At 35.9% G+C, this 26,193-nt stretch overlaps 1 protein-coding gene and 1 pseudogene across 2 annotated transcripts in view; one reads left to right on the top strand and one right to left on the bottom strand.

Moving 5' to 3' along the window:
• Positions 1–26,193, bottom strand: part of Dnajc13 (DnaJ heat shock protein family (Hsp40) member C13) — a 147,936-nt gene that overhangs the window by 94,904 nt on the left and 26,839 nt on the right. For both annotated transcript variants that reach the window (XR_015440811.1, XM_087186154.1), the window contains exons 3-5: positions 2,960–3,035; positions 1,809–1,958; positions 527–568 (exon numbers count right to left, since the gene is read on the bottom strand). Coding sequence is in view for 1 of the 2 variants with exons in the window: in XM_087186154.1 (XP_087042280.1) it covers positions 527–568; positions 1,809–1,958; positions 2,960–3,035 (268 nt within the window). In the remaining variant the exon portion in view is untranslated. The remainder of the gene's footprint in view (positions 1–526; positions 569–1,808; positions 1,959–2,959; positions 3,036–26,193) is intronic.
• On the top strand, positions 9,554–10,868 carry LOC106009621 (26S proteasome regulatory subunit 4 pseudogene; annotated as a pseudogene).

The following is a 26,193-nucleotide window of genomic DNA, read 5'->3' as shown; positions in this document are numbered from 1 at the left end:
GTAAGTAGCCCTGAGTTCCCCAAAACTGTCAGTGAGCCATGCCAAGCATTAGTACAGGCCAGATCCAGTGCAAGAACATGTAATAAGAGTTTTAATATGCCTAAACCTTAAAACTTTAATGCTTTTGAAATAAGAACCTCCTACACCAAATAACAACTGCTTGTTCCAACAAGCATTATCACCAGTATGATGCTTATTGGTATTTCTGCTTAGAATACGGAGTAAGGACCACCTGAATGATACTGCATTGTTTTTAATGCTCCATAGTTTTTGTTGTTGTTGTTTGTTTCCCTGATGCTTTTCCCCATCTGCTAAAATTGTCTTAATTTAATTAAGGATTATTTGAGGTTCCTGATAAAACTACATTCATCTCTCTATCACATGATAGCAAGAAACATTAAATTTATGTTTCTCTTTTCCCTTATCTTTGCCATAATAGGAAGATACAAGTTATGGAATGATTTCTACAATAAAGGGCAACATTTTAAAAAATAAAAATACATGTTAATAGTTGTAAAATACTTACTCTTCCTGTGATCTTTCCCTCTGAAAAATCTGTTCTAAATCTCTGAAAGAAAGCACATAATCACAGTTTATGATAACAGATTGGTAAGGAAGACTCCTGGTTCAGCCCTTTCTACCTAAAAGAGATAAAAATCACAAACTGATTAACTTGTTTACTAAAACCTGTTATTTACCACTTACCAGTCTAATTATTTAAGTATAGGATGACCAAAAATTGCATATATTTTATTAATTTTATCAGATAACAGGAAATACAAAAATGACAATTTTATCAAATTTATTCAAGAATTGACTGGTTGAAATGACACTGAGCAACGCTCAGAATAGTCAGTACATAAATATGTTGCTCAAGATATTTGAGGTAAACAGTTAAGTGGTTAAAGTCATATGCAATTCAATAAAAAGTTTGGAACTTTATTGAAGAAGAACAGATTAACACATTCACAATGGGACTGTAATTTGTATGTCTAGCTGCCAGATAGCTCTGATTTGAATTTGATCATTCTTGCCCACTGCATAACTGTCCCACTGGGAAGCTTGTACTGCTTCCCAGAGGGCCTTTGATTACAATAACGCAAAGAAAGATGTTGATTTAGTAGACAAGATATCATTAAATTATAGCTCCTTAAGGAAAATATTAAAATGGTATTTTAAAAATGTAATATAGTTAATTTGTGGTACAGCAGTTTAAATGCATATTACATACATCAGCAATTGGGTACTCAAAAGATTTCCATGTTAAAATTTAGAGAATTATTGATAAACTATTTATGAATATAAATTTATTTAAATTAACTGAAATAAATGTGATTATTGTAATAATTTTAATTTGTATGAATAGCATTAATATCTGTATCTGGGCAATAATTATTCAGATTCAAGCAACTGACTTGCTTTGGTCCATTTATAGGTGTTCTATTAATTTTATTAGTACAAAGATCAGTAAAAGTGATTAGATCCAGGCTAGGGATCTAGCTCAGAGGCACAGCACCTGCCTTGCAAGCACAAGGTCCTGAGTTCAATCCCCAGTATTGGGGGGGCGGGGAAATAATGCTTTGTCCTGCATATGCAATTAAAAAGGCTAATAAATTATTAAATGTAAGGGATTTTCCAGTCTTGCTATAAGAGAAAACAGAAAGTTTCACAGTATCAAGTTAAAGAAGCTAAGAAAAACTAAGCATAGTAGATACAGGAACAGAGAATATTAGCATCTGTTAATTTAACTGTTTCAGTTAAAAAACTGAATAGAGAAACTTAGTTCATGAAGATGGAATATTTCTTACCAATGCTTCTGTAAGAAGTTCTGTTCTGTGTTCTGTAGAAAATTTTAAAGTTTCGGACTTCTTCCCACTGCCTTTACGAAATGTGAGATTGAATTCTGTTCCCTGTCCTTTTCCAACAGGGCTAATGCTACAAATATCTCCGTAAGGCCACTAAGAAAAAGAAACGGATTCTTTAAACTACTGCTATGATATAATAAAATGCAAAAATTATTTCTGTTACTGTAATTTCATACTCACTGATTAAATGAGCAAAATTTTGCAAAATACTGGAGATCTAGAAGTAATGTTATAGCAATTCTATAATTCAAATTATTTATGGTCTTTTAGTCATCAGAGATGACAAAAATCTGTAGTCCAATATTAATGAGTGACATTAATCTAAAGTAATTAAAATAAAAGTGAATAGAATTAAGGAGTAACATTTTATGATTACTCATAGAACCACTTAAAAAAGGATTCTGGGACTGGGGATTTAGCTCAGTGGTTCTGCTGCCTGCCTCGCAAGCACAAGGTCCCGAGTTCGATCCCCAGTACCAAAAAACTAACTAACTAACTAACTAAATAAATAAGAATTCTGTAAAACACACCGAAGTTACAATTAAAATAAGCTAGAAAGGGGCCGGGGATTTAGCTCAGTGGTTTCGCTGCCTGCTGTGCAAGCACAAGGACCAGAGTTCGACTCCCGGTACCAAAAATAAAATAAAATAAGCTAGAAAATCTTTAAATATGTTTACTTATACAGTTAGTTTTACCTTGATAAACAAGTAAGCTTCTTTCTATAACAAGTATTTTATACCAATTATACTTGTAACGTGACTAAAATATGCCTATACTAGTAACAGTATAAAAATTTAATGAATTTACTAATTTTACATAAATATAATGGCTACTACAGAGTAATATGTCAGAAAGTTGTATCTGAGAGCCTAGAAATAACCATTTTTTTGGTCCTAAGCACAAAGCATTATATATAAGCATATTAATCTCAGATCAGACTTTTCTATTCTAAAGTACTGATTTCACACCAGGGGTAATGCGCCATATCCTAGCTTTAAGAATTCAAGGAGGCGATCCCCGGTACCAAAAAAAAAAAAAAAAAAAGAATTCAAAGAGGGTTCTTACACACACCTAACAGTTTCTAACATACTTACCTGATTTGTTACTTCTAAGGTATTTGGATTATATGTAGTAATTGCATGGGTTCCAACTGAAAAGACACGCTTATACCTACGAAGAAACACAAGTACTTAAATTTATTTTGTTTTAGACAAATGAAAAAAAACACAACAAGAACATTTCAGTAGAGATGTGTTGTTGATAGTAGCTTAGTTACATATCCTCGCATTTTTTTATGTTCTGAAATACTGGTATTAAAATACACACACCACTACTCACTTTACTGTGAACTATTAAGATTCCTATGTAGAAAAGTGTGATCTATGCAAGCAACCTTGTGATGTTAATATAGATAAAGCTGGCAAAGCACGAGCTGCACATGCTAAAAGATTCCAAATGAGAAATGTTTACTTTAACAAAAAACATTCCATATTACTAATCCTTTCAAAATATCCTTTCAACAAAACCATGATGGAAGAAGGAAGAGCTATGGCCTGCAACTGGCTAGTCATAGCTATATCCTGGAATCATAATAATTTTTACTTAAGCAAATACCTATTGCATTTAATTGCTGCAATTTTCTAGAAATAAGAACCCTATACCACAAGCAAGCAATTTTCACTTCTCACTCTACTTCCTGTAACATATCTGAACAAGAAAAACCATTTGGGTATCAGTGATCCTTCAGAAAGAGAGGAATTTATAATACTAAAAGTGGAAATTGAATTAGAATAACATTAAAAACTGAAGAATTAGTTTTCTGGATATAAAATATTAAATCAGGTAAAACATTAGTAAGAAAACAAAAAAACAAGAAATTCACAACACTATATACAGAAGAAATACAGCGTATGACTATGGTGATAAATTTGAATATTAAGAATAAGTCAACCACAGTCTAGATATGGAGATGAATACTTCTACTTCTAGCACTCACAAGGATTAAGCAGGAGGATAGTTCCAAGTGTGAGGCTGGCCTGAACTGCCACCACACCCAACTTATTAGTATTTTGACAGATTGCAAGTTTTATTAATTTTCATTGTACAGGGCTTTTATTTCTTTGGTTAAATTTATCACTATAAACTTTATTTTTTGGCGCTATTGTAAATGAGACTGCTTTCTTGGTTTCTATTTCAGATAACTGGCTATTAGTATATGGCAACAATGTTTTTAAAATGTAGATTTTTGAATCCTGCAGACTTGCTGAATTCACTTGTTAGTACTAATAGTTGTTTCAGGAGGGCATTTTTTGGGTGGATTCCTTGGAGTTTTACATGTATAAGGATCATGTCATTGGCAGTCACAATTTGAATTCCTCTTTTCCATTCAGATGGCTTTTTTCTTTTTTTCCCTACTGATTGCTTTGGCTAGGACTTGTAGTGTCATATTGAATGAAAGTGGTGAAACTAGGCATATTTGTTTTATTCTACATCTTAGCTTTCAGGTTTTACTCATTCATATAATGTTAGTCACTGTCTGGCTTATACATATATGGTCTTTATTATGTTGAGGTATATTCCTTGTATACATAATTTGTTCACTATTTTCAGAATGAAGCACTGTTAAATTTTATCAAATGCTTCTTCTGTATTGAGATGATCACATAGTTTTATTCTTTAGTCTGTTGATATGGTGTATCACATTCATTTATTTTTGTATGTTAAACCATCTTGCGTCCCTGGAATACGTTTCACTTGATTATAGTAAATAATTTTATAACGTGCTACTGAGTTGGGTTTGCTAGTATTTTGTTGAAGATTTTTATATCTATGTTCACCAAGGATCCTGGTGGTAGTGTTTTTGTTTTCCTTTTCTTTTGTTATGTCCTTTTTAACATCTTTTCATATAACTCATCTAGAACAGTGCCTTCTAAACAAACTTTCTGATATGATGGCAACATTCTATATCTTACACTGTCCAATATAGGAGCCATAGGAAGCTAGTGAGCATTTGAAATGTTGCTAATGCAACTGAATTTTACATTTAATTTAAATTCAATTAGCGCTGGGGATTTAGCTCAGTGGTTCTGCCGCCTGCCTGGCAAGCACAAGGTCCTGAGTTCGATGCCTGGTACCAAAAAAAAAAAAAGCCAGAGGAGTCCCTAATTTAAATTCAATTAGCTTAAACTTAAATAGCCACATGAGGTTAGTGGCTACCATATTTGAATAGCACACATTCTAAATCCCACAACAAAAGAATCCTGGAGTTACATGTACATTAGACCTAAAGTACTGTCATGACTAGTAGTAAACTCAGTCATCTTTCACACAAATACTGAGCTCTGATGCTTCCAAAGAAGAAATCTGTAAGATAAGAAGAGTTTTACTTTATCTTCATCTTCCTTCCCACTCTCTTTCCTTTCTTCCATAAGCCCTTTCCATTCTTTTCCTTTCCTCTTGAATGGCAGCTGGATTTCCCCTTAAAGTTAAGGCAAATATTTGTAGGTTTACCTTAAAAGCCCCCTTGGATAAGACACTGAAAACTGGAACATTATGAATGGAATGTTAGTCCCAACATTTGGCAACTAAAAGATTTTCTTCTTTATCTTTTGCTAAATTAAATCTCCAGTGTCCTACATCAAGAACAAAGATTCACGGAGGTACGTGTCTTCTTTATCTTTGAAACATTAGCAACTACCATAGTATTCAACACTGATTACAACAGATGCTAAATAAATGCCAAAGAGGTAACAACACCAATCCATCCAATTACATGTCATGCACTCAAAACTATGACCCATTAGTTTACTCTGATCGTTAAAGGAGAATGTAAGTCAGACAGTAACAAATTTTACACCAATTTATAAAGTTCAAATTTTTATGAATGGAAATATTTAAATTTTATGTGCTATCTGCAAAGAAAATGGTCATTTATAAATTATAATAATTGAATTTGCTCTTCCATGGATTTGAGGTGAGTGCTGGATAATCCTTAAAAATCACACTAAAATAAGTTCTGATTTAAAAAGTCACATAAAATTAAATTACAAAAGAAAATGACCAAAAACAGAATGCATACGAAATTTATGATAGATGATGCCACATACATAATGTGAAGAAGTATGGATGCAAGTACTTTTTCTCCCTAAGTAAAAAAATATTCATTATTGATTTGAAATATGACACTTGTTTCCTTTCTTTCTTCAGGAACTTAAAATTTACACATACCATTACCAGTCTATAAGGAATCGATATTTTCTTATTACGTTTTCATAATTCACAGACCATTGTAATATAATAGCTTATTTATAAACATAATGTTTTACCCAGAAGCTGTAATGTTATTCAAAATCAGAAAATAAATGCCAAGGACAAAGTTTAGTCTTTGTTGGTTTTTTTTTTTTTTTGGTACCAAGAATGAAACTCAGGGCCTCCCGCTTGCCAGGCAGGTGCTGTGCCGCTGAACTACATCCCCAGCCCAAAGACAAAGTTTTTAAGGCAATTGCTTTGTCTATGGGGGCATTTTATTCCCGTAGCAGTTGGTGGTAAAGAACAAGGTTTTAAAAGTGTTAATGACAGTGCTGGTAGAAATCACGCTATCTGAAAGCAAGGGAAGGGAAGTGAAGCAAAGGCTGAGGATATAATTAAGTACTGGATCTGACAAGAGAAGCTTACTTTTTTGGTAATTTTTAAATTTAAAAAATATTAACTGATAAAAAAGTACAGATAGTAACAAGGAACCATGTTATGTTTTGATTCATGTATATATCATGTAATATTTAAATCAGGGTAAATATTTTATTCCCTTAAATATCATTTCTGTGTGGTATAATTTTTCAAAATTCTTTTGTCTAGTTTTTTGAAATGTATTGTACATGTTATCTGTAGTCATCATATGGTACAATAGTAGCACAGGTGCTCCTACCTAACTCAATATGAATTTATCAATACATAGTATTTCCCCTTACCCCTTACTGTCCTTGGCATCTGGTAACCATTGTTCTATTTTAAACTTCCATGAAATGAACTCTTTTAGATTCCACCTATGAATGAGCACATATAGTACTTGTCTGTGTCTAGCTTATTTCACACAGAAGTTTCACACACATAGTGGGACTGCTAAATCATATGGTAGTTCTATTTTTAATTGGGAGGACTTTCCATAATGATTATACTAATTTACATTCCCAGTGTGCAAGGGTTTCCTTTTCTCCACATCCTTGCCAGCATTTATCTTTAGTTGTTTTAATAATGGCCATTTTTATTGGTGTGAGGTGGTATCTCACTGTGGTTCTGATTTATATTTCCCTGATTACTGATATGAACCATTTTTCAGGTACTTAAGATTTTTAATAGAATAAACTTATATTTACATTAAGATACTGTTATTTTAATCTCTGTAAACAAAAACATTACAACATGTTAATATTTTCTAGTCTATGAATACTGTTTTCCCCTTCAAAACAATTTTTTACAACATGATTATTTTCATGTGGCCACGTTTTAACTCAGGGAGTGGAGGGAGGCAACTAACATAGCAGATCAATACTGCATTAAGTATTACCACTGACTGACCCAATATTACACGAGCCCCTAACACTGTGCTGGGTTCAATAATATGGCAAGATGGTCCTTTAAAGAGTTTCTCCCTAAGGAGAAACAGACACTTAAAATAAGTGTCACAGTGGTAAAAGCTAAGATTCTTGTCATTGTCTTAAAGTTAAGTTCAGACCTGGATATTTAACCAGTTCATATTAATTAGCCATCTACAAGTGTAAATACAAAGATATACCACAAAACTATTGGGTTACCATCACAATGTCATACTCTTCTGTACGGAAAATTTTCTCATAATAGAGAAAATTCAAGAGTACTTTTTGTTGGTTTAAGGAAAAGGTTTATTATAAAATAATGGTTCTAACGCTCTTGAGATCATAACAACTTTGTATATTACTGTTAAAGTTTAAAACCCTCAATTCTTTCAATGTCTTTAAAAAAAAAAACCATCTAATCAGAGTAGGCAGAGGGTTTTCATGTCAACCAACCCACGCCTCCCAACAGCTTAAACTTCTATAATATCAAAGGTATCACTGGCTGGTTTAAATTATTAATTACTTGTGCAAGGGGACTAATTTATATTTTCCCTTAAAAGCAATTCTATTCACTTCCCATTTCTGGAGATATTGACAATAGTTCCTAAGAACTAGACTAATATATGTATCACAAAGCTCACCCTTGAGTCAAAGTTCTATCTTTCAGTTGAACACACCTGATTCTTCCTCCAGGAAGGATACCCTCCGCCACACTTTTGAATTTTTCTTAAACAGCCTAGTTCTGTCAACCATTTTATAAGTTCTAGCCACCAAAACCTTTATGATCCTCACAGAATACAGGATTTTCCCCCTTTATTATTAAAAGTTTGAGAATCCAGTTACTTGAAGTAGAATTTTAGTTCATTTAGTAACAAAATTAAGGATGACAACTACAAGTTTTCTCAAAGAGTTAGGAGATCAATGGTAGGCACTGCTAAAGGAGACACAATGGCTTAACAGTTAAACCCACAACTCTGGAGTCACACTAGTGGGTTCAATGGCCGCCTGGACTACTCACTGGCTATGTATTCTCTAATAACTTGCTCAACTTCTCTGAGTTTCACTTTCCTCATCTGAAAGATATGAATAATAAAGCTTACTTCATAATGTGAAAATTAATAATCCATGTAAGGTGTTTGGGACTTATGTGCCTGGCACATAAACAGTACATAGATGATAGCTATGTCTACTGCTATTTTTCTGCTAATTGAATAAAGTGAGGAAGGGGAAGAGATCCCAAAGCTCCAATTGAGTAACCAAATTAATTATAATTAGTATCATCTTGTTTTAAGTAGCCATGACTGCTTTAGCACATTCATGTTTAAAATACAAAACAAAATGAATGGGCAGACATTTACTCATTTATTTGGCCATTTATTTGGCTTTATCCTGGGATATTCTGATTCTGGTCAACACCCACTTTCACCTAAGAGGGCTCATTCATATCAGAAGTTGTACTCCTCAGAAAAAAAAGAGAGGAATGCATATGACATATTCTGCAAATATCTGTCTTTCTCAATGAGAAAGATGCCATACTTCTCTTAGAAGAAATAAAGGGCATTCCATAAAATGTATACTGTGAAGCATTATCCGTATTTTCCCAGCTAAGATGAAGCTACTTTTTAATACAACATTGTATGTAAAATGAGATTTTTATTAAGATGCAATACAATTTGCATTTCTGGATGGAAGATATTCAAATCCAAGACTGTCTGATAATAGCCACCAGGAATTAAACAAAGCAAACACAAATAATTCAGGTTGGACTCATTTGAGGCTCAGAGACTAGCAAGGTCAATAGCTAGGATAAAACAAGGAAAAAAGCTCTCACCTCTCAGGGTTCCTAAGGTTATTAGAATTGGTGAGATGTGTAAATGCTAGACACTAAAAGAGATGGGTATGCCTTTTGTAGAACTCGATTTATATATATAAGAAAAGTATTAGAAATTTACTGCTTCACTTTGCCTCAACTCTTCTCTCAAGTTCTGTATCTAATCATTACATAGACTGTCTATGAATGTAGTGAGCAATTTCAGACTGCTCACCTCTGTAGTCTAATGAATAGGATTAAAATCCTGTTCAAGCAGCTGAGGCAAAATGGGTCAAAGAGTGGTTGGTGGTCATGGTCCTGGAGGTGGTAAGAAAGATGACAAGGACAAGAAAAAGAAATACAAACCTCCTGTACCAACTAGAGTGGGGAAAAAGAAGAAAACAAAGGGACCAGATGCTGCCAGCAAACCGTGACTGGTGACACCTCACATTTGGTGCCACTTAAAACTACTCAAGTGAGAGAGAATTAAAGATTATCTTCACATGGAGGAAGAATTTATTAGAAATCAGGAACAAATGAAATGATTAGAAGAAAAGAGAAAAGGTCAAAGATGGATGATTTGAGGGGGACCTCAATGTCAGTAGGAACCTTGGAAGACATCACTGATGACAATCATGGCATTGTGTCTACATCTGTGGGCTCAGAACACTATGGCAGCATCCTTTCATTTGTGTCATCCTTTCATTTCTGCTGGAACCAGGCTGCTCAGTCCTGTTAAACCACAAGGTGCATGCTGCGATCAGGATGCTGATGGATGACACAGATCCTCTGGTCACAATGATGAAGGTGGAAAAGGTCTCCCAGAAACCTATGCCAACAACATCAGTGGGTTGGACAACCAAATCCAGAAGATTAAGGAATCTGTGGAGCTTCCTCTCGCCCATCCTGAATACTATGAAGAGATGCGTATAAAGTTCCCCAAGGGAGTCATTCTCTATGGTCCACCTGGCACAGGTAAAACCTTGTTAGCCGAAGCAGTAGCAAACCAAACTTTAGCCACTTTCTTGAGAGGGGTTGGCTCTGAATTTATTCAGAAGTACCTGGGCAATGGGCTCAAACTTGTATGAGAATTATTTCAAGTTGCTGAAGAACGTGCACCATCCATCATATTTATTGATGATATTGATGCCACTGGTACCAAAAGATTTGATTCAAACTCTGGAGGTGAGAGGGAAATTCAGTGAACAATGGTGGAACCTGTTAAACCAGTTGGACAGATTTGATTCATGGGGAGATGTGAAAGTTATCATGGCCACAAACCGAATAGAAACTTTGGATCCAGCATTGATCAGACCAGGGCACGTTGACAGGAAGATCAAGCTCCCCTGCCTAATGAAGACTAAGAAGCATATCTTTCAGATTCATACAAGCAGGATGACATCCAGTGATGTAACCCTGGACAACCTGATCATGGCAAAGGATGATCTCTCTCGTGCTGACATCAAGGCAATCTGTACAGAAGCTGGGCTGATGGCTTTTAGAGAACGCAGAATGAAAGTAACAAATGAAGATTTCAAGAAATCTAAAGAAAATGTTCTTTAAAAGAAACAGAAAAGTACTCCTGAGGGGCTCTCTCTCTAGTGAACCACAGCTGCCTTCAGGCAAGTGGTTGGGACTTTTTTCAACCCCTGAGAAAGATGAGGTTCGGGAAGGTGCCCTGAGGGAGACCACGCTACAGTTGATTTTTATTGGCCAAACATGGCATGTCTTCTCCAGTACAATCCAGTACGATGTGTAGGGTGCCTACTGGATGGTCTTTGTCTGTTGTCATTGTGCCGCTTGCTCTCTGCTTCCCAGTAAGTGTGCTCTTTCACACACACACACACACAGACACACACACACACACACACACTCTCCTGTTCAAATACAAAAATGCTACTCAAATTCAGAGCATTTGCTACTATATATAAATGTTAAGATAACCCATAGGTAGATCTTACTTGCAATTCTCATACAGAAAAAAATTAACTTCTATTACTCTTAAATTTTCCAGAGTGACTCTGTACTTCTGCTTTAATTGAAACATCTGCACCTTCCTTCCTGTTTCAAAAGGGTTGCTTAGGGCAAAAAGGATAGTTTTTCATGAAAGAAAATGCTCTCCCCTGAAATCTACTCCCCTTTTTTGCTCCTCCCAGAACAAACATTAATTATTTATGTACTTTGCAAGGAGAAAAAAATAACAAAGCACAGAACAAAAGCTACTTTACCAGACAAGGAATCTATATATTTGATGAGTAGATCTGTATTAATAAAAGCATATGGCCAGGGATTTAGCTCAGTGGTTTTGCCGCCTGCTGCGCAAGCCGCAAGGACCCGAGTTCGATCCCCAACGCCAAAAAAAATAAAAATAAAAGCATATGCTTCACTACAAAGTGAAACATAACATAACAATTACAAAGGTAACAAATAGGTCATATAAATACCTCCAAGGGAAATGGCTGGAGATTTTTTTTTTTTTGGTACTGGGGATCAAACTCGGGACCTTGAGCTTGTGAGACAGGTAACAAGGCAGGTAGTGGAACCACTGAGCTAAATCCCCAGCCCATGGAGATGTTATTTTTAATGTAGGCATATGAAGAGGAAAATACTTATTCATCTTTGTCATCATCAATAACATTTTTCTGAGTGTCAGGGTTGGGTTAGCAACATGTATATAGCCATAAAGTCTCAAAACTGAGGCCCTAAGCCTCCAAAAATCCACATGCAAAATTTGTTACCTAGAGACATATTTCTATAGAGAGGGCTCAACTGACAACTCTGAAATAAAAGAAAATGTTTAACAGTGGCCATTTATTTTTACATTAATATCGCTGAGGAGTACTTTAAACTTAGATTAGAATTGGAATATAAAACAGGTAACTATAGTAAAAGTTTCAGTACTATGCAATATTTACACAATCCAATGAAAGAACGAGCATTACTTGGACAATGTAGAGTCTTACAGGAGATATTAAGTCAAGGTGTGTACATTGAAAGCAACAAAATATTACTGAGTGAAATTTTTAAATATCCAAGTAAGTGGAAATAGCCCATGTTCAAGGTTCAAAAGAGTTAACACTATTAAGGTAGCAATAGTTTCCTAATTGATCTACAGATTTAGTACAATCCCTATTCAAATCCCAGCTGTTTGTTTTTTTTTTGTAAAATTAACAACTTACTCCAAAATTTACATGAAAATATAAAAGACTGAGAATATTCAAAATAATCTTTTTTTTGTTTTGTTTTGTTTTGTTTGAAACAAGGTCTTTATTATGTAGTTGAAGTGTTCAGGCTAGCCTGAACTCCCTATGTAGCCAAGGTTGGCCTTGAACTCTGAGATCTTCATTCAGCAGCCTTCTAAGAGCTGGGGTTACAGGCAAGCACCACCATGCCTTACTTTCAAAATAATTTTGAAAAAGAATAAAGTTGCAGACTCACACTTCTCAATTTCAAAAAAGTAAAAATCTGCACTAATCATGTCACTATGATACATGAAGACAGGCATAAAGATCAGAAGAGTCCAGAAATAAGCCTTTATATTTACTGTACAGTCAAATGATTTTTGGTAAGTGCTATAAAAGAATTCATTTGGGGAAGAAAAGTCTTTTCAACAAATGATACTGGTACAACTAGATATTCATTCACATGCAAAGAAACACAATTAGATTCTTCACAGAATATACAAAAATTAACTCAAAATTAAAGGTGTAAAATTCTAAAAGGAAACAGAAGTAAATCTCTGTGGCCTTGGACTAGGTGATGATTTCTTAATATGAAACCAAAAGCACAACTATCAAAAGAAAAAAAAAATCACAAAAACTATATTTCTTCAAAGTAAAAACTATTGAGAGTCTGAAGCAGAAGGACAGCAAATTCAAGCCCAGCCTGGGTAACTTAGTAAGACGCTCTCTCAAAAAAATTTTTTTAAATTTATTTTAAAGTGTTGGGGATAGCTCAGTGCAAAAGACCTGAGTTTACTCCCCAGTACGGCAAAAATAAAATAAAAATAATTTAAAACACTGTGCTTCAAAGACTAACATTAAGAAAGTGAAGACCAGTCACAGTGGAATATATGCCTGCAGTCCTTGCTACTCAAGAGGTCAAGGGAGGATCACCTGGGCCCAGAAAGTGAAGACATAAGAACCCTGTGGAAAGAAAAAAAAAAGAAAGAAAGGAAAAGAAAAGAAAAGAAAAGAAAGGAGAGACAGAAAGACAGACAGACTGAAAAGACAATCCACAGAATTAAGAGAAAATAATTGCAAATCATACATCTGACAAGGGATCTGTATTCAGAATAAATAACATCATTCAACAATAAAAAGACAAACAGCCCAATTTGAGAGTGGGTAAATGATCTGAATAGACAGTTCCTCAAAAGAACATATACAAATGGCCAAAAAGCACAAGAAAAGATATTCAACATCACTGGCCATTAGTGAAATGAAACTTAAAATCACAATGAGGTACCATCTCATACTCACTAGGATTCCTAAAAAGAGACAAAAATAAATGTTAGTAAAAAAAAAAGAAGCAACTGGAACTCTCATACACTGATGATGGAAATGGAAACTGCTACAACTACTTTGGAAAACAGTTTGCTCCTGAAAAAGTAAACTGGAGTAATCATATAATCCATGGACTCCACTCCTTAGTATATACCCAAGAGAACTGTAAATACAGATTCATCCAAAACTTGTACATGCCTGGGCATCCAGGCATGGTGGCACACGCCTGTAATCCCAGTACTCACAAGGCTGAGACAGGAGGACTGCTGCGAGTTCAAGGCTAGCCTAGGGTACATAGTGAGTGCAAGGCCAACCTGAAGTATAGAGCAAGACTCTGTCTCAAAACAAACATGAATGTATACAGCAGCATTATTCCTAATAGAAAAAAACCCCACAAATATCTATCACCTGATGAATGAACAAATAAAATGTGGTATAGCCACACAAAAGAATATTATTTGGCAACTTAAAAAAAAGTGAAATACTGACACATGCCACAACATGGGTGAACCTTGAAAAAGTTAGGTAGAAAAAGACAAGTCAAAAAAGACTATTCTGCTTGGGTGTGACAGCACATGCCTGTCCCAGTAGTCAGGAAGCTGAACCAGGAGGATTGCTCGGAGTTCAAGGCCAGCCCAAACTACATTGTGAGACTGTCTCACACATGTTGCAGAAATCTCGGAAAGAAATACACGGAGACATGGAATTCGGATAAAATAATAAAATTTCTTCTCTCCAGTGGGCAGGAATGCCAGAAACAGATCTTTCCCTTTTTATATAGGTTTTTTTAGTCATTATCTCATCCCTAGTGGTCTTTGATGTGTAAATATAATTCCAGTTTCTATTTACAAGTCACAGACACAAGATAGGCATATATACATTGTAAATTCACCCTGGCATTGCAACTTTGTTAGGCTAATGAAGTTACTGGTTAAAGAGTCAGATAACCATCACCTTAAACAAGGAGTTATGGGGAAAGTAAATGTTAAAAGAACACATTACTTATTTTGCTTCTATAACTACCTTAATATTCAATCTATTAAGTTATCTAAAACTTCTCCCTATCACACACACACAAAATAAAAATTAGAAGACTGTTCTTTATTATGCCATTTATATAAGATGTTCCAAATAGTTAATTACAGAGACAGAAAGTAGATTAGATGCTGGGTTAGGGTTAGCGGAAACACAAAGTAACTCCTAATTTTTAAGCACTCTTTAGAGAAAGTATTTTTTGAGTTATTGAGCTGTCTGAAAAAAGTCTAATCCTTAACAACTGATTCAAAACATTGTTGCTTGCCAACCATAAGTACATTCATTCATGGACATTCACTCAAAAAGTGTATACTGGAGGAGACCTAGCCGGGGACCTAGCTGGTGAGGACCCTGGGCACGCCCAACAGCCTCTAGGCTTGGCCATCTGCTGTGGGCAGAGCAGATGCAGGCTGAGTGCACCCTGCTCAGTCTGGCTTGCTCTGCCCACTTTCGACCAGGAGACCTAGCCAGAGACCTAGCTGAGCACAGGGGAGCATAAAGGCCATTGTCCTGAGCTGCAGTAGTGAACAACAGAGAGAGAGGGCCTCTCTCAAGCTCCCTAATGAAAACTGAAGCCCACTGGAAAAGTGAAGAGAATCTCTGCAATAAAGGCACACCAGACCACCATACTTGGTAACTTGGAGGACTCATCACCTCCCATCGGAACCTGGACTATCTTCAGGGGAAAGGCAGCTGGAACCTGCAAAAGAACCTTGCACGGTTCAACCCTGCAGGGAGCTCAACTTGGGACTTACAACCAGAAATCTGCCTGAATCTCACGGGTCTGTGACTGGCTTACTGAGACTCATTAACTTATAACTGCACACCACTGCCCACATTGTCTACTGTGACAGAAGAGACATACCCTGAAGGAGTCCCTTCATTTTCATCTTTTATTTGTTATTTTCAAAATTACCGGGGTTTTTTGCTCTTATTTTTAATTTTTTTCTTCTTTGCTACTCTTTTAAAATTTTTATTTTTCCTTTTTTCTTTCTTTTGTCTGTTCTTCTCTCTCTGCTTTGTTCCCATGCTGTCCCACATTGTTCTTCATCTCTCTTTGTGTTTGTATTCTGCCCCTAATTTTTATTTCTTCTTTGTCTTTCTTTTCTTCTCTTTCCTTCTCTTGCTTGTGCCTTCTGGCCTCACTGTTAACCTTCCCCTATACTTCTACTTACCTATTCCTCCCTCCCCAACTCCTTCTAACTCCCCATCTCGAACGGTAAAGTTGCTATATTGAAGAGTTTATTCACTATAAACATATGTTGGGTTGGTCCTTGACTATGATTTAATTCATATAGTTATGGGTGACAGATTAATAACTACCACAAATTGTCCCTTTCCAAGAGGTACTTGATGCTATTGTGTTGCTGATTAGATCAATCACAACACTTTAGCCCAAGTGATACAATCAGTTATCCTTCCTGGTATAATGAAAATGAGACAGCCTCAGAGCCATTAGAGACTCAAAACCTAAAGCCCAGCTATATCTGGAAGACACCTCTGAGAAGCAATCATTCCATAAGGGTTCTAAATACATCAACAAAGATATTTACAATAAGCAACTTCAAAGTAGTAACCCAGGAATTAAACCAAGGACAGTACCAAAAACAAAAAAGAGAAGACATTCAAGTAAGGCACAGACTCAGACTTCCACCCCACAAAAGGCAAATTCTAGGGGAATCAAGGTGAAAAAGTCTGATAATCAACCACCTGGACACCCTGAACTGATAGCACAGGAAGTAACAAAACAGATGAATGAGGCTCTAGAAAAATTCAAAACAGAAATAATTTCCCAGATAACTACAGAGATGGTGAATAGAGTGAAAGACATAATTAGAGGCTCTAGAACAGAAACAGATAAAAACAAAAACAGATGTGGTCAGAAACATGCTGGAAGCCATGCATAACCAGCATAAGAAAGAAATGGAAACCATGAAACAGATTCAAACAGATATTCAGGAGATTAAAAAATCCACTGAAAGCATGCACAGCAGATTAAGGGAATCTGAAGATAGAATATCAGATATAGAAGACAAGATTGCAGTTAAGGACCATGAAAACAGAGATCTCTTCAAAATAGTAAGGGACCACGAGAAATCAATCCAGCAGCTGCTAGATGATGCAAAGAAGAACATAAGACTGATAGTCCATGAAAAAACAGGAGAAAGTACAATTGACATAAAAAAAATGTTCATAGAAGTAATAGTAGAAAACTTCCCAGACAGAGGTGGAGAATTGGACATACAGGTAAGTGAGGCATATAGAACTCCAACTAGCCATGATCAAAAAAAAAAGATCACAGCAGAAATCAATGCAATAAAGACTAATAGAAAGATACAAAAAAAAATCAATGGATTAAAGAGTTGGTTTTTTGAAAGAATAAATAAAATCAATAAACCATTACCCAACCTTATCAAAAAAAGGAAAGAAAAGGCTTAAATCCATGCAATTAAGAATGAAAAAGGTGAAGTCAAAACAGACCCAGCAGAAATCCAGAGGATCATCAATACATACTCTGAGAACCTGTACTCTAATAAAATGGAAAACACAGAAGAAATGGGCAGATTCCTAGATACACACAAATTGCCAAAATTAAATGAAGAAGATACAGAAATTCTAAACACCCAAATTACAATGAGTGAAATTGAAAATGTAATAAAACATTTACCAACAAAGAAAAGCCCAGGTCCTGATGGCTTCACTCCTGAATTCTACAAGACATTTAAAGAAGAACTATTGCCATTACTCTTTAAACTCATCAAGGAAATTGAAAGGGAAGCAAGGCTTCCAAATTTATTCCTGGAAGCAAGCGTTACTTTGATTCCAAAACCAAGGAAAGACCCAACTCAAAAGGAGAACTACAGACCAATCTCCCTAATGAACATAGATGCAAAAGTCCTCAACAAGATACTGGCAAACAGAATACAGAGGGTCATCAAGAAGATCATACACCCTGACCAAGTCAGATTTATCCCAGGGATGCAAGGACATTCGTAAATCAATAAATGTAATACACTATATTAACAGGGTCAAGGACAAAAACCATATGATCATCTCAATAGATGCAGAAAAGGCATTTGACAAAATCCAATACCCATTCATGATAAAACCGCTACAGAAAATTGGAATAGAAGGTCTTTATCTCAACCTGATTAAGGCTATCTATGAAAAACCAACAGCCAACATTATATTCAATGGTCAAAAACTGAAAACTTTCATGCTAAAATCAGGAACAAGACAAGGATGCCCACTATCACCACTCCTGATCAATACAGTTCTGGAAACATTAGCCACAGCAATTAGAAAAAAGAAAGAAATGAAAGGAATAAAGATAGGAAAGGAAGAACTTAAACTGTCATTATTTGCTGATGATATGATACTTTACATAGAAGACCCAAAAATCTTGGCCAAAAGACTTCTAGACCTAATTGACAGATTCAGTAGAGTAGCTGGATATAAGGTCAACACTCCAAAAATAATAGCCTTCTTATACACAAATAACAGACTCACTGAGAGAGAAATTAGGGAAACAATTCCTTTTACAACAGCATCCCAAAAAAATGAAATATCTAGGAATTAACCTAACAAAGGAAGCAAAAGACCTCTACACTGAAAACTACAGCACTCTGGAAAAGCAAACTGAGGAGGATATAAGAAAATGGAAAGGCATCCCTTGTTCCCGGGTAGGAAGAATCAATATAGTGAAAATGGCCATGCTTCCAAAACTACTATACAGATTTAATGCAATGCTGATTGAAATTTTACCAATATACTTCACAGAAGTAGAGAAAACAATTCAAAAATTCATTTGGAAGCAGAAGAGACCGAGAATAGCAAAAGCAATTCTAGGCAACAGAGACATGGCTGGGGGTATCACAATCCCCAACTTGAAACTATACTACAAAGCTACTGTGGTAAAAACAGCATGGTATTGGCAAAGAAACAGACCTGAGGATCAGTGGAATAGGTTAGAAGATGCAGAAACAACTCCAGACATACTCAGCCACCTCATCTTTGACAAAGGAGCCAACCACCCTCAATGGAGGAAAGATGGCCTATTTAAGAAATGGTGTTGGAAAAACTGGATTTCAACCTGCCAAAGATTAAAACTAGAGCCATGTCTATCACCATATACTAAACTAAGATCAAAGTGGATTGAAGATCTAAATATCAAGACAGAAACACTAAACTTGCTGGAAGATAAGTTAGGTAGAACTCTTGATGACATTGGCATAGGAAGAGACTTTATGAACAAAACCTCAGTACATGGGAGCTAGCACTAAGAATCAACAACTGGGATCTCATCTTATTAAAAAGCTTCTGCACTGCAAGAGAAACCACCAACAGAGCTAACAGACAACCTACAATATGGGAAAAAATTTTTAGCAGCTGTACCCTACTATCTACAATATATAAAGAAGTGAAAAAAAATCAGAACCCCCAAATTCAAAGACCCAATTCAAAAATGGGCATCTGAAATGAACAGACATTTCTCAGACAAAGAAGGAAAAGCAGCAAATAAATATATGAAAAAATGTTTAACATCATTGGTCATTTGAGAGATGCTGATGAAAACAACACTGAGATTCCACCTCACCACAGACAGAATAGGTTCCATCAAGAAATCAACCAATAACAAATACTGGCAGGGGTGTGTGGAGAAAGGAACCCTTCTCCATTGTTGGTGGGAGTGCAGACTGGTGCAACCACTGTGGAAATCAGTATGGAGATACCTCAAAGAACTAGGGCTAGAGGTCCTATCTGACCCAGCTATTCCCCTGCTGGGTATCTTCCCAAAGGAATTAAAAGAATCATACTACAGCGATATATGTACACCCATGTTTATAGTGGCACAGTTTGCAATAGCTAAAGCTTGGAAACAGCCCAAGTGCCTATTAACTGGAAACTGGATAAAGATGTGGTTTTTTATAAAATAGAGTACTATTCAGACATAAAGAATAAGAAACTAGAGACATTTATAGCTAAATGGATGCATATTGAGGCCATACTCTTAAGTGAAATAAACAGGACACACATGTGTAAATGCTGAACAGTTTCTGTAGTGTGAGAAACTTAAAGTGTAAATAAGGATTAAAATGCTTAAAACAAATAATTGATCATTTGAAACAGGAAAATGTCCAAAGGTGTAGGGGTGGTGGGAGGGGAAGGAGAAAGGGAAGAAGGGAAAGGAAAAATTATGAGAAAAGAAAAGCAAGGAAACGAAATCTATGTAAAATAGGGAAGGGTGGAGGGGGTGAAGGGCGCATAGGTAATGGGGAAAAAAATAAGAACCAAGATACATCATGTACCGGTACAAGCACCCAATGATAAATGTAAACATATTGTATACCTAAAATGTACCAATAAAAGAATTAAAAAAAAAATGTATACTGATCACTTACTACATGGCAGCCATTCTGGCAAACTCTGGACATTCAAAAATGGATAAAATAGAATAAAATTCGGTATTAACTGGAGGAAAATGAAATTATTAGAACACAGGAGGGGTATGTAAAATAAAATAACAGCAGATGGTGATAGTTCAAAACCCCACAATTATACTCAAATTAAAATGGGAGAAAATTACAAAATAAAACAAAACAACCCAGGACCTGATGGATTCACTTCTGAATTCTACAAAACCTTTAAGGATGCCATATCCTTAAGCTTGTCAAAGAAACTGAAAAGGATAGAGTGCTCCCAAATTCATTTATGAAAGCCCTGATCCTCAAACCAGATAAAGACCCAACTAAAAGGCCAATCTCTTTAATGAACATAGATGCAAAAATCCTCAAGATATTACCAAATAGAATGCACCACATTATCAAATAGATCATACACGATGATCAAGCAGGTTTCATCCAAGAGATGTGAGGATGGTTCAACATATGTAAGTCAATAAATGTAATACATCACTTAAACAGGACAAGGTCAATAAACACATTATCATATCAACAGATGCAGAAAAGGATTTTGACAAAATCCTACATCCCTTCATGATAAAAACCCTGAGGAAAATAGGTTTAGAAGGACCATACCTGAATATGATAAAGCCTATTTATGACAAACCAATAGCCAGCATTACACTAAATGGGGAAAAACTAAAAGCATTGCCCGTAAAGTCAAGAACAAGACAAGAACGTCCACTATCATCTTTTCTATTCAATATAGTATGGTACTTGAAACATTAGCTAGACCAATTAGGCAAGAGAAAGAAATAAAAGGGATACATATAGGAAAGGAAGAACTCAAATTATTATTTGAAAATGACATGACACTCCCCAAAGACCCAAAGAACTCCACCAAAAAAACTCTTAGAATAATCAACTTGAGCAAAGTAGGATACAAGAACATATAAAATTCATTACCATTAATGTACATCAACAATGAATAAGATAAAAAATTATGAAAATACCATTCATAGTTGCTTCAAGAAAAGTGAAATATCTAGGAATTACCTAACCAAGGAAATCAAAGACCTCTACAAAGAAATGTACAGTACTCTGAAGGAGATTGAAGAGGGCATCACAAAATGGAAAGACGCCCCTTGCTCCTGGATAGGCAGAGCCAATACTGTCAAAATGGCCTTACTCCCAAAACTATTATACAGATTAAATGCAGTCCCAATCAAAATACCAACAGCACACTTTACAGATATAGAGAAAACAATCCTAAAATTCATACAGAACCAGAAGAGATCCAGAAATAGTAAAAATAATTTTGGGCAATAAGAGCAAAGCAGGAGGTATAGCAATACCTGACTTTAAGCTATACTACAAAACAATAGTGATAAAAAATGGCATGGGACTGGAACAAAAAAAAGACACATGGATCAGTGGAACAGAACTGAAGATACAGAAACCTCTCCAGATTTATTTAACTATTCAATCTCTGACAAAGGGTCCAAAAAGCATATCTTGAAGGAAAGACAGCCCATTTAACAAGTGGTGCTGGGAAAATTGGTTATATGTTTGTAGAAGAATGCAACTGGACCCTTATCTCTCACCATATACTAAATTAAAATTAAAATGGGCAAAAGACCTAAACATTGAAACAGAAACAAAGCTTCTGGAAGATAAAATAGGTAAAACACTTGAACACATAAGTGTAGGAAAAGATTTTCTAAACAGAACTTCAATCACACAAGAAATAGCAAGAATCAACAAATAAGATTATATCAGACTTGCCAGGGATTTAGCTCAGTGGTTTTGCCGCCTGCTGCGCAAGTGCAAGGACCTGAGTTGGATCCCCGGTGCCAAAAAAAAAAAAAAAAAAAAGATTATACCAGACTAAAATCAATCAGTGGAATGAAGCGACAACCTACCAAATGGCAAAAATTTTGCCAGCTACTCCTCAGAAGACTAATATCTAGAATTATACAAAGAACTCAAACAAACTAAACTACCTAAAATTAAAGACCCAGTCAAGAAATGGGCTGGAGAAGTGATCTGACACTTCACAGAGGAAGAAATACAAATGGTCAACACATATGAAAAAAATGTTCAACATCTCTGGCCATTAGAGAAATGCAAATTAAAACAATGCTAAGATTCCATCTTACTCTAGAAAGAATGGCAATCATTAGGAAATCGAATAATAACAAATACTGGCATGGCTGTAGTGAAAAATGAACGCTCCTGCATTGTTGGTGGGAACACAAACTACTACAATCATTATGGAAATTACTATGAAGATTTTACAAAGAACTGAAATTAAAAATTCCATACAAGCTAGCTAGTCCCCTGCTAAGCATCTTCCCAAGAAAGAGTTTAATGCAATACATGCATACTAATATTTATAACTGCACAACTAGTAATAGCTAAATTCTGGAAGCAGCCTGTATGCCCATCAACAGATGACTGGATAAAGAAAATGTGGTATTTATATATAATGGAATACTACTGGACTATAAAGAATGACATATAAATAAAATAGATGCACCTGGAAAATATAATGTTGAGTGAAATAAAGCAGATGCACAAGCTTAAATACCATATAGTATCTCTCATTTGAGTGAGGCAAAGTTCAAACAAAGAAAATGACAGAGGATGGTTAGAAAGGGACAAGGGGATGGATCTCTTGCAATAGTGAAGTGGACCAAGGGAACAAGAGTGAGGGGTGAGGAGGAGGGATAGGAGAAATGAGAGGAATAAAGATGTGTCATGCATAGGAAGCTAATAACCCCAATTAATGTAAACACCATATGTTATAGCATGAGCTAAGACAAATATCAACAAGTATGAAAAAGAGAACTGGGGGAGCCAAGAAGGAGGGGCGGGAGTAGAAGGGAAGAGAAAGGGGATTAAAAAAACAACAATCCCCAAAATAAGCTGTAACATGTACATGTAACCACTCTCCAAGATGACTACAAACTGCATGAATTACAAACATCTACTAATAAAATTTTTAAAAAGAGAAAATTAGACTTCTTACTAACAAAATAAAGGAAAGTCTACAAGTTCTTCAACTACATCTGTTACACCCGGGTAAAGACCTCAAAACAAAGATTAATATTAAAGATCAAAGGCTTCACCAAATTCAGCCTGACTTCTACCACTTTTTGGAGCCACTATTCACCAATATTCTAGTTTTAATCTTTAATCCCTGCTTAACTTGGTCATAAAATGCAGCTTAAGCAGCAATGACTTGTTAATGTCCTTGTTCTCCTTTTCAGACTATTAGTGGCTGATGCTTTGTCAAACAAGAAAATCTACCTTCTATGTGTCCTTTAGATCAGTCCAAGTGAGACTTTTGAACTCTGGCTAGGCAGGGTCAGTGCCTGAAGCAGCCATAAAACAGCAGACCTTTGGCCCCCTCTGTATCCCTTAAGAAGAAGGTATCAAAATCTTAGGTGGGGAAATTAGGTAGGATAGAAGTAATAAAGATAGGTAGAAAGAACACAAGGAAAATCATCTGAAAATTGTACTTTTTTTTAGGTGGGGAGGGTTTGAGCCAAGGTCTCCCTTTATAGTTCAGGCTGGCCCTGAACTCCATATGTAGCCCAGGCTGGTGTCAAACTTGCAGTGATCCTCTTGCCTCAACCTCCTGAGTGCTGGGATTACAAGTGAAAATTGCACTTTTAAGACAGGGCTGGGGATGTGGCTCAGTGGTAGAGCACTTGCTTAGCATGTGTTGGGCCCTGGTTCAAGCCCTATCACTGTGAGACATTTTGAGCTAGGCCTGCTGGTGCATGCTTGAAATCCCAGCACTAGGGAGGCTGAGGCAGGAGAATATTAGAAGTTTGAGGCCCACTTCACAGTTCAAGGCCAGATTGAACTACATAGCAAAACTCAGTCTCAATAAATAAATAAATAAATAAATAAATAAATAAATAAAATTTAAAAAGCAAAAATTTCAGAGCAGTTATTCAAGGTTATCCACATCTATACTCCCTAGTCTTATGATTCTTTTCTTCCAGGCCCATGTCACCCCAAATCCTTTAAACATACTTTAAATCCACAAATTAGCTTAGTGGATAAGGTAAAGTGGAGAAAACTGACCTCAAGAAGTAAAACAGACTGGGCCCAGACCTTTGTCTTATAAAATGAGCCATCAATTCACCTATAAAACGAGTCATCATCTTTCTACCTGTGGGTTGGCCATGGTTTTTCTCCTGTAAACCAAGCCCAAATTTTCTACAGATTCACAAATTTCAGATTTCCACACCACAAAACATAAATATCTCCAGCTCTAGACTATAGTGTGCCTCTCTCTCAAGGGCCTGAACTCTATTTCTTTGTGTACTTTTAGAATTGTTTAATAGATTAGGGATTGAGATTGGAAGGACAAGGTGTCTCAGCCCGGGTCCCTCTGTGAACTCTGAGGGTTTTAAGATCCCTAGGGAGCACACTAGGACACCCCAGAACCTGGACATGGACTCAAGTTGTAGACAAACTGTGAATATAAAGAAGGTAGTCAATGTGGAGAAACCTTCAACCAGACACCAGAGCATGTTGTAAAGAAGAAAACTTCCACTGGACTATCACCCTGTGAAAGCTATTTATGTGGAGAGGCCCTCATTAATCATTCTTCCCTAAATGTGCCATATGGAGCTCACACTGTATGCAAACCTAATGAAAATCCGGGATGCGGAGAGAAGCCTTACAAACATAGAGGCAAAATGAGAAAGCCCAAGGCTTTCAGAAACTTGAAAAGACTGAAACTGGAGAGAAATCTTATGAATGTAAGCAAGTTGTGAATGGCTTTACTCATTCCACTTCTCTTCAAAAACACGAACACATTCAGAGTGGAAAGAAATGCCATGTATGTAAGCAATGTGGGAAAACCTATGTAAGTTCTAGTTCCCTTCAAATACATGAAAGAATTCACACTGGAGAGAAACCCTACCTCTGTAACAGTTGTGGGAAAGCCTTTGGTCATTTTAGTTCCCTTCAAAGACATGAAAGAATTCATACTGGAGAGAAACCTTATGTGTGTGAGCAATGTGGGAAAGCCTTCACTGATCACAGTTTCCTTTGCTATCATGAATGGTTTCACCATAGAGAGAAGCCCTATGCATGTAACCAGTATGGCAAAGCTTTTATTTGTTCTGGTACATTTCGACAACACGAAAGGATTCACAATGGAGAGAAGCTGTATATGTGTATACAGTGTCAGAAAGTTTTTGTTTCTTACAATGGCCTTTAAAGCCATAAGAAGATTCATACTGGAGAGAAACCACGTGTATGTAAGCAATGTGGGAAAGCCTTCACTCATTCTAGTTCCCTCCGATACCATGAAATAGTTCACAGTGGTGAAAAACTCTATGTATGTAAGCTGTGTGGGAAAGCCTAGAAGTGTTTAATAAATCCCTTTATGCCTTTAAAAATGGGTACATTAACAAGGTTTTATGGTTCATAAATCATATCTGTAAGCCATTATTTTAAAAAGTTTCAAGGTATGGAGAGAAGGAATTGTGCTAAAATCACAGAAAGTTCTGCTCCAAACTGTTACCAAAAAAAAAAGGGAAAATGAAAGACTGCCTTAAGTCTTAATCACTATTCTCTAAGAATAGTTTTTAAAAAATGTTTCCAGATTATCATAATTTGACAAGCTCACAAAGCAAAAAGTTTGTTGGAAATCTGTCAGTATCCTACAATATATTAAAAACAGAAGTTATATTATGATGACTATAACAACGTATCATGTGAGGAAAAATAAGAATCATTTATTTAAATATACAAGTTTCAGACTTCTGGGAAAATGCCAGAGTGATAAGGAACAACTTTGTCTCCAAGATGTAGGGATCCAGACACTGGAAAATAACTTGAAGATTTAAAAAAAAAAAAAGGAGCAGATTCCCAGGAACCAAGAAGGATCTGACAGGTAACTAAAGCCTACAGAGAAACAGAAGAGACAGAACACAACATGGAGAAGGGAAGGGGCAG

Source organism: Heterocephalus glaber, unplaced genomic scaffold (genome assembly GCF_053883595.1).
Source record: "Heterocephalus glaber isolate CG9 unplaced genomic scaffold, H.glaber_assembly_v1.0 deba00001504, whole genome shotgun sequence".
Taxonomy (NCBI): Eukaryota; Metazoa; Chordata; class Mammalia; order Rodentia; family Bathyergidae; genus Heterocephalus; species Heterocephalus glaber.
Note: the sequence above shows the minus strand (reverse complement) of the source record. Positions and strands in the feature narration are given on the sequence as shown.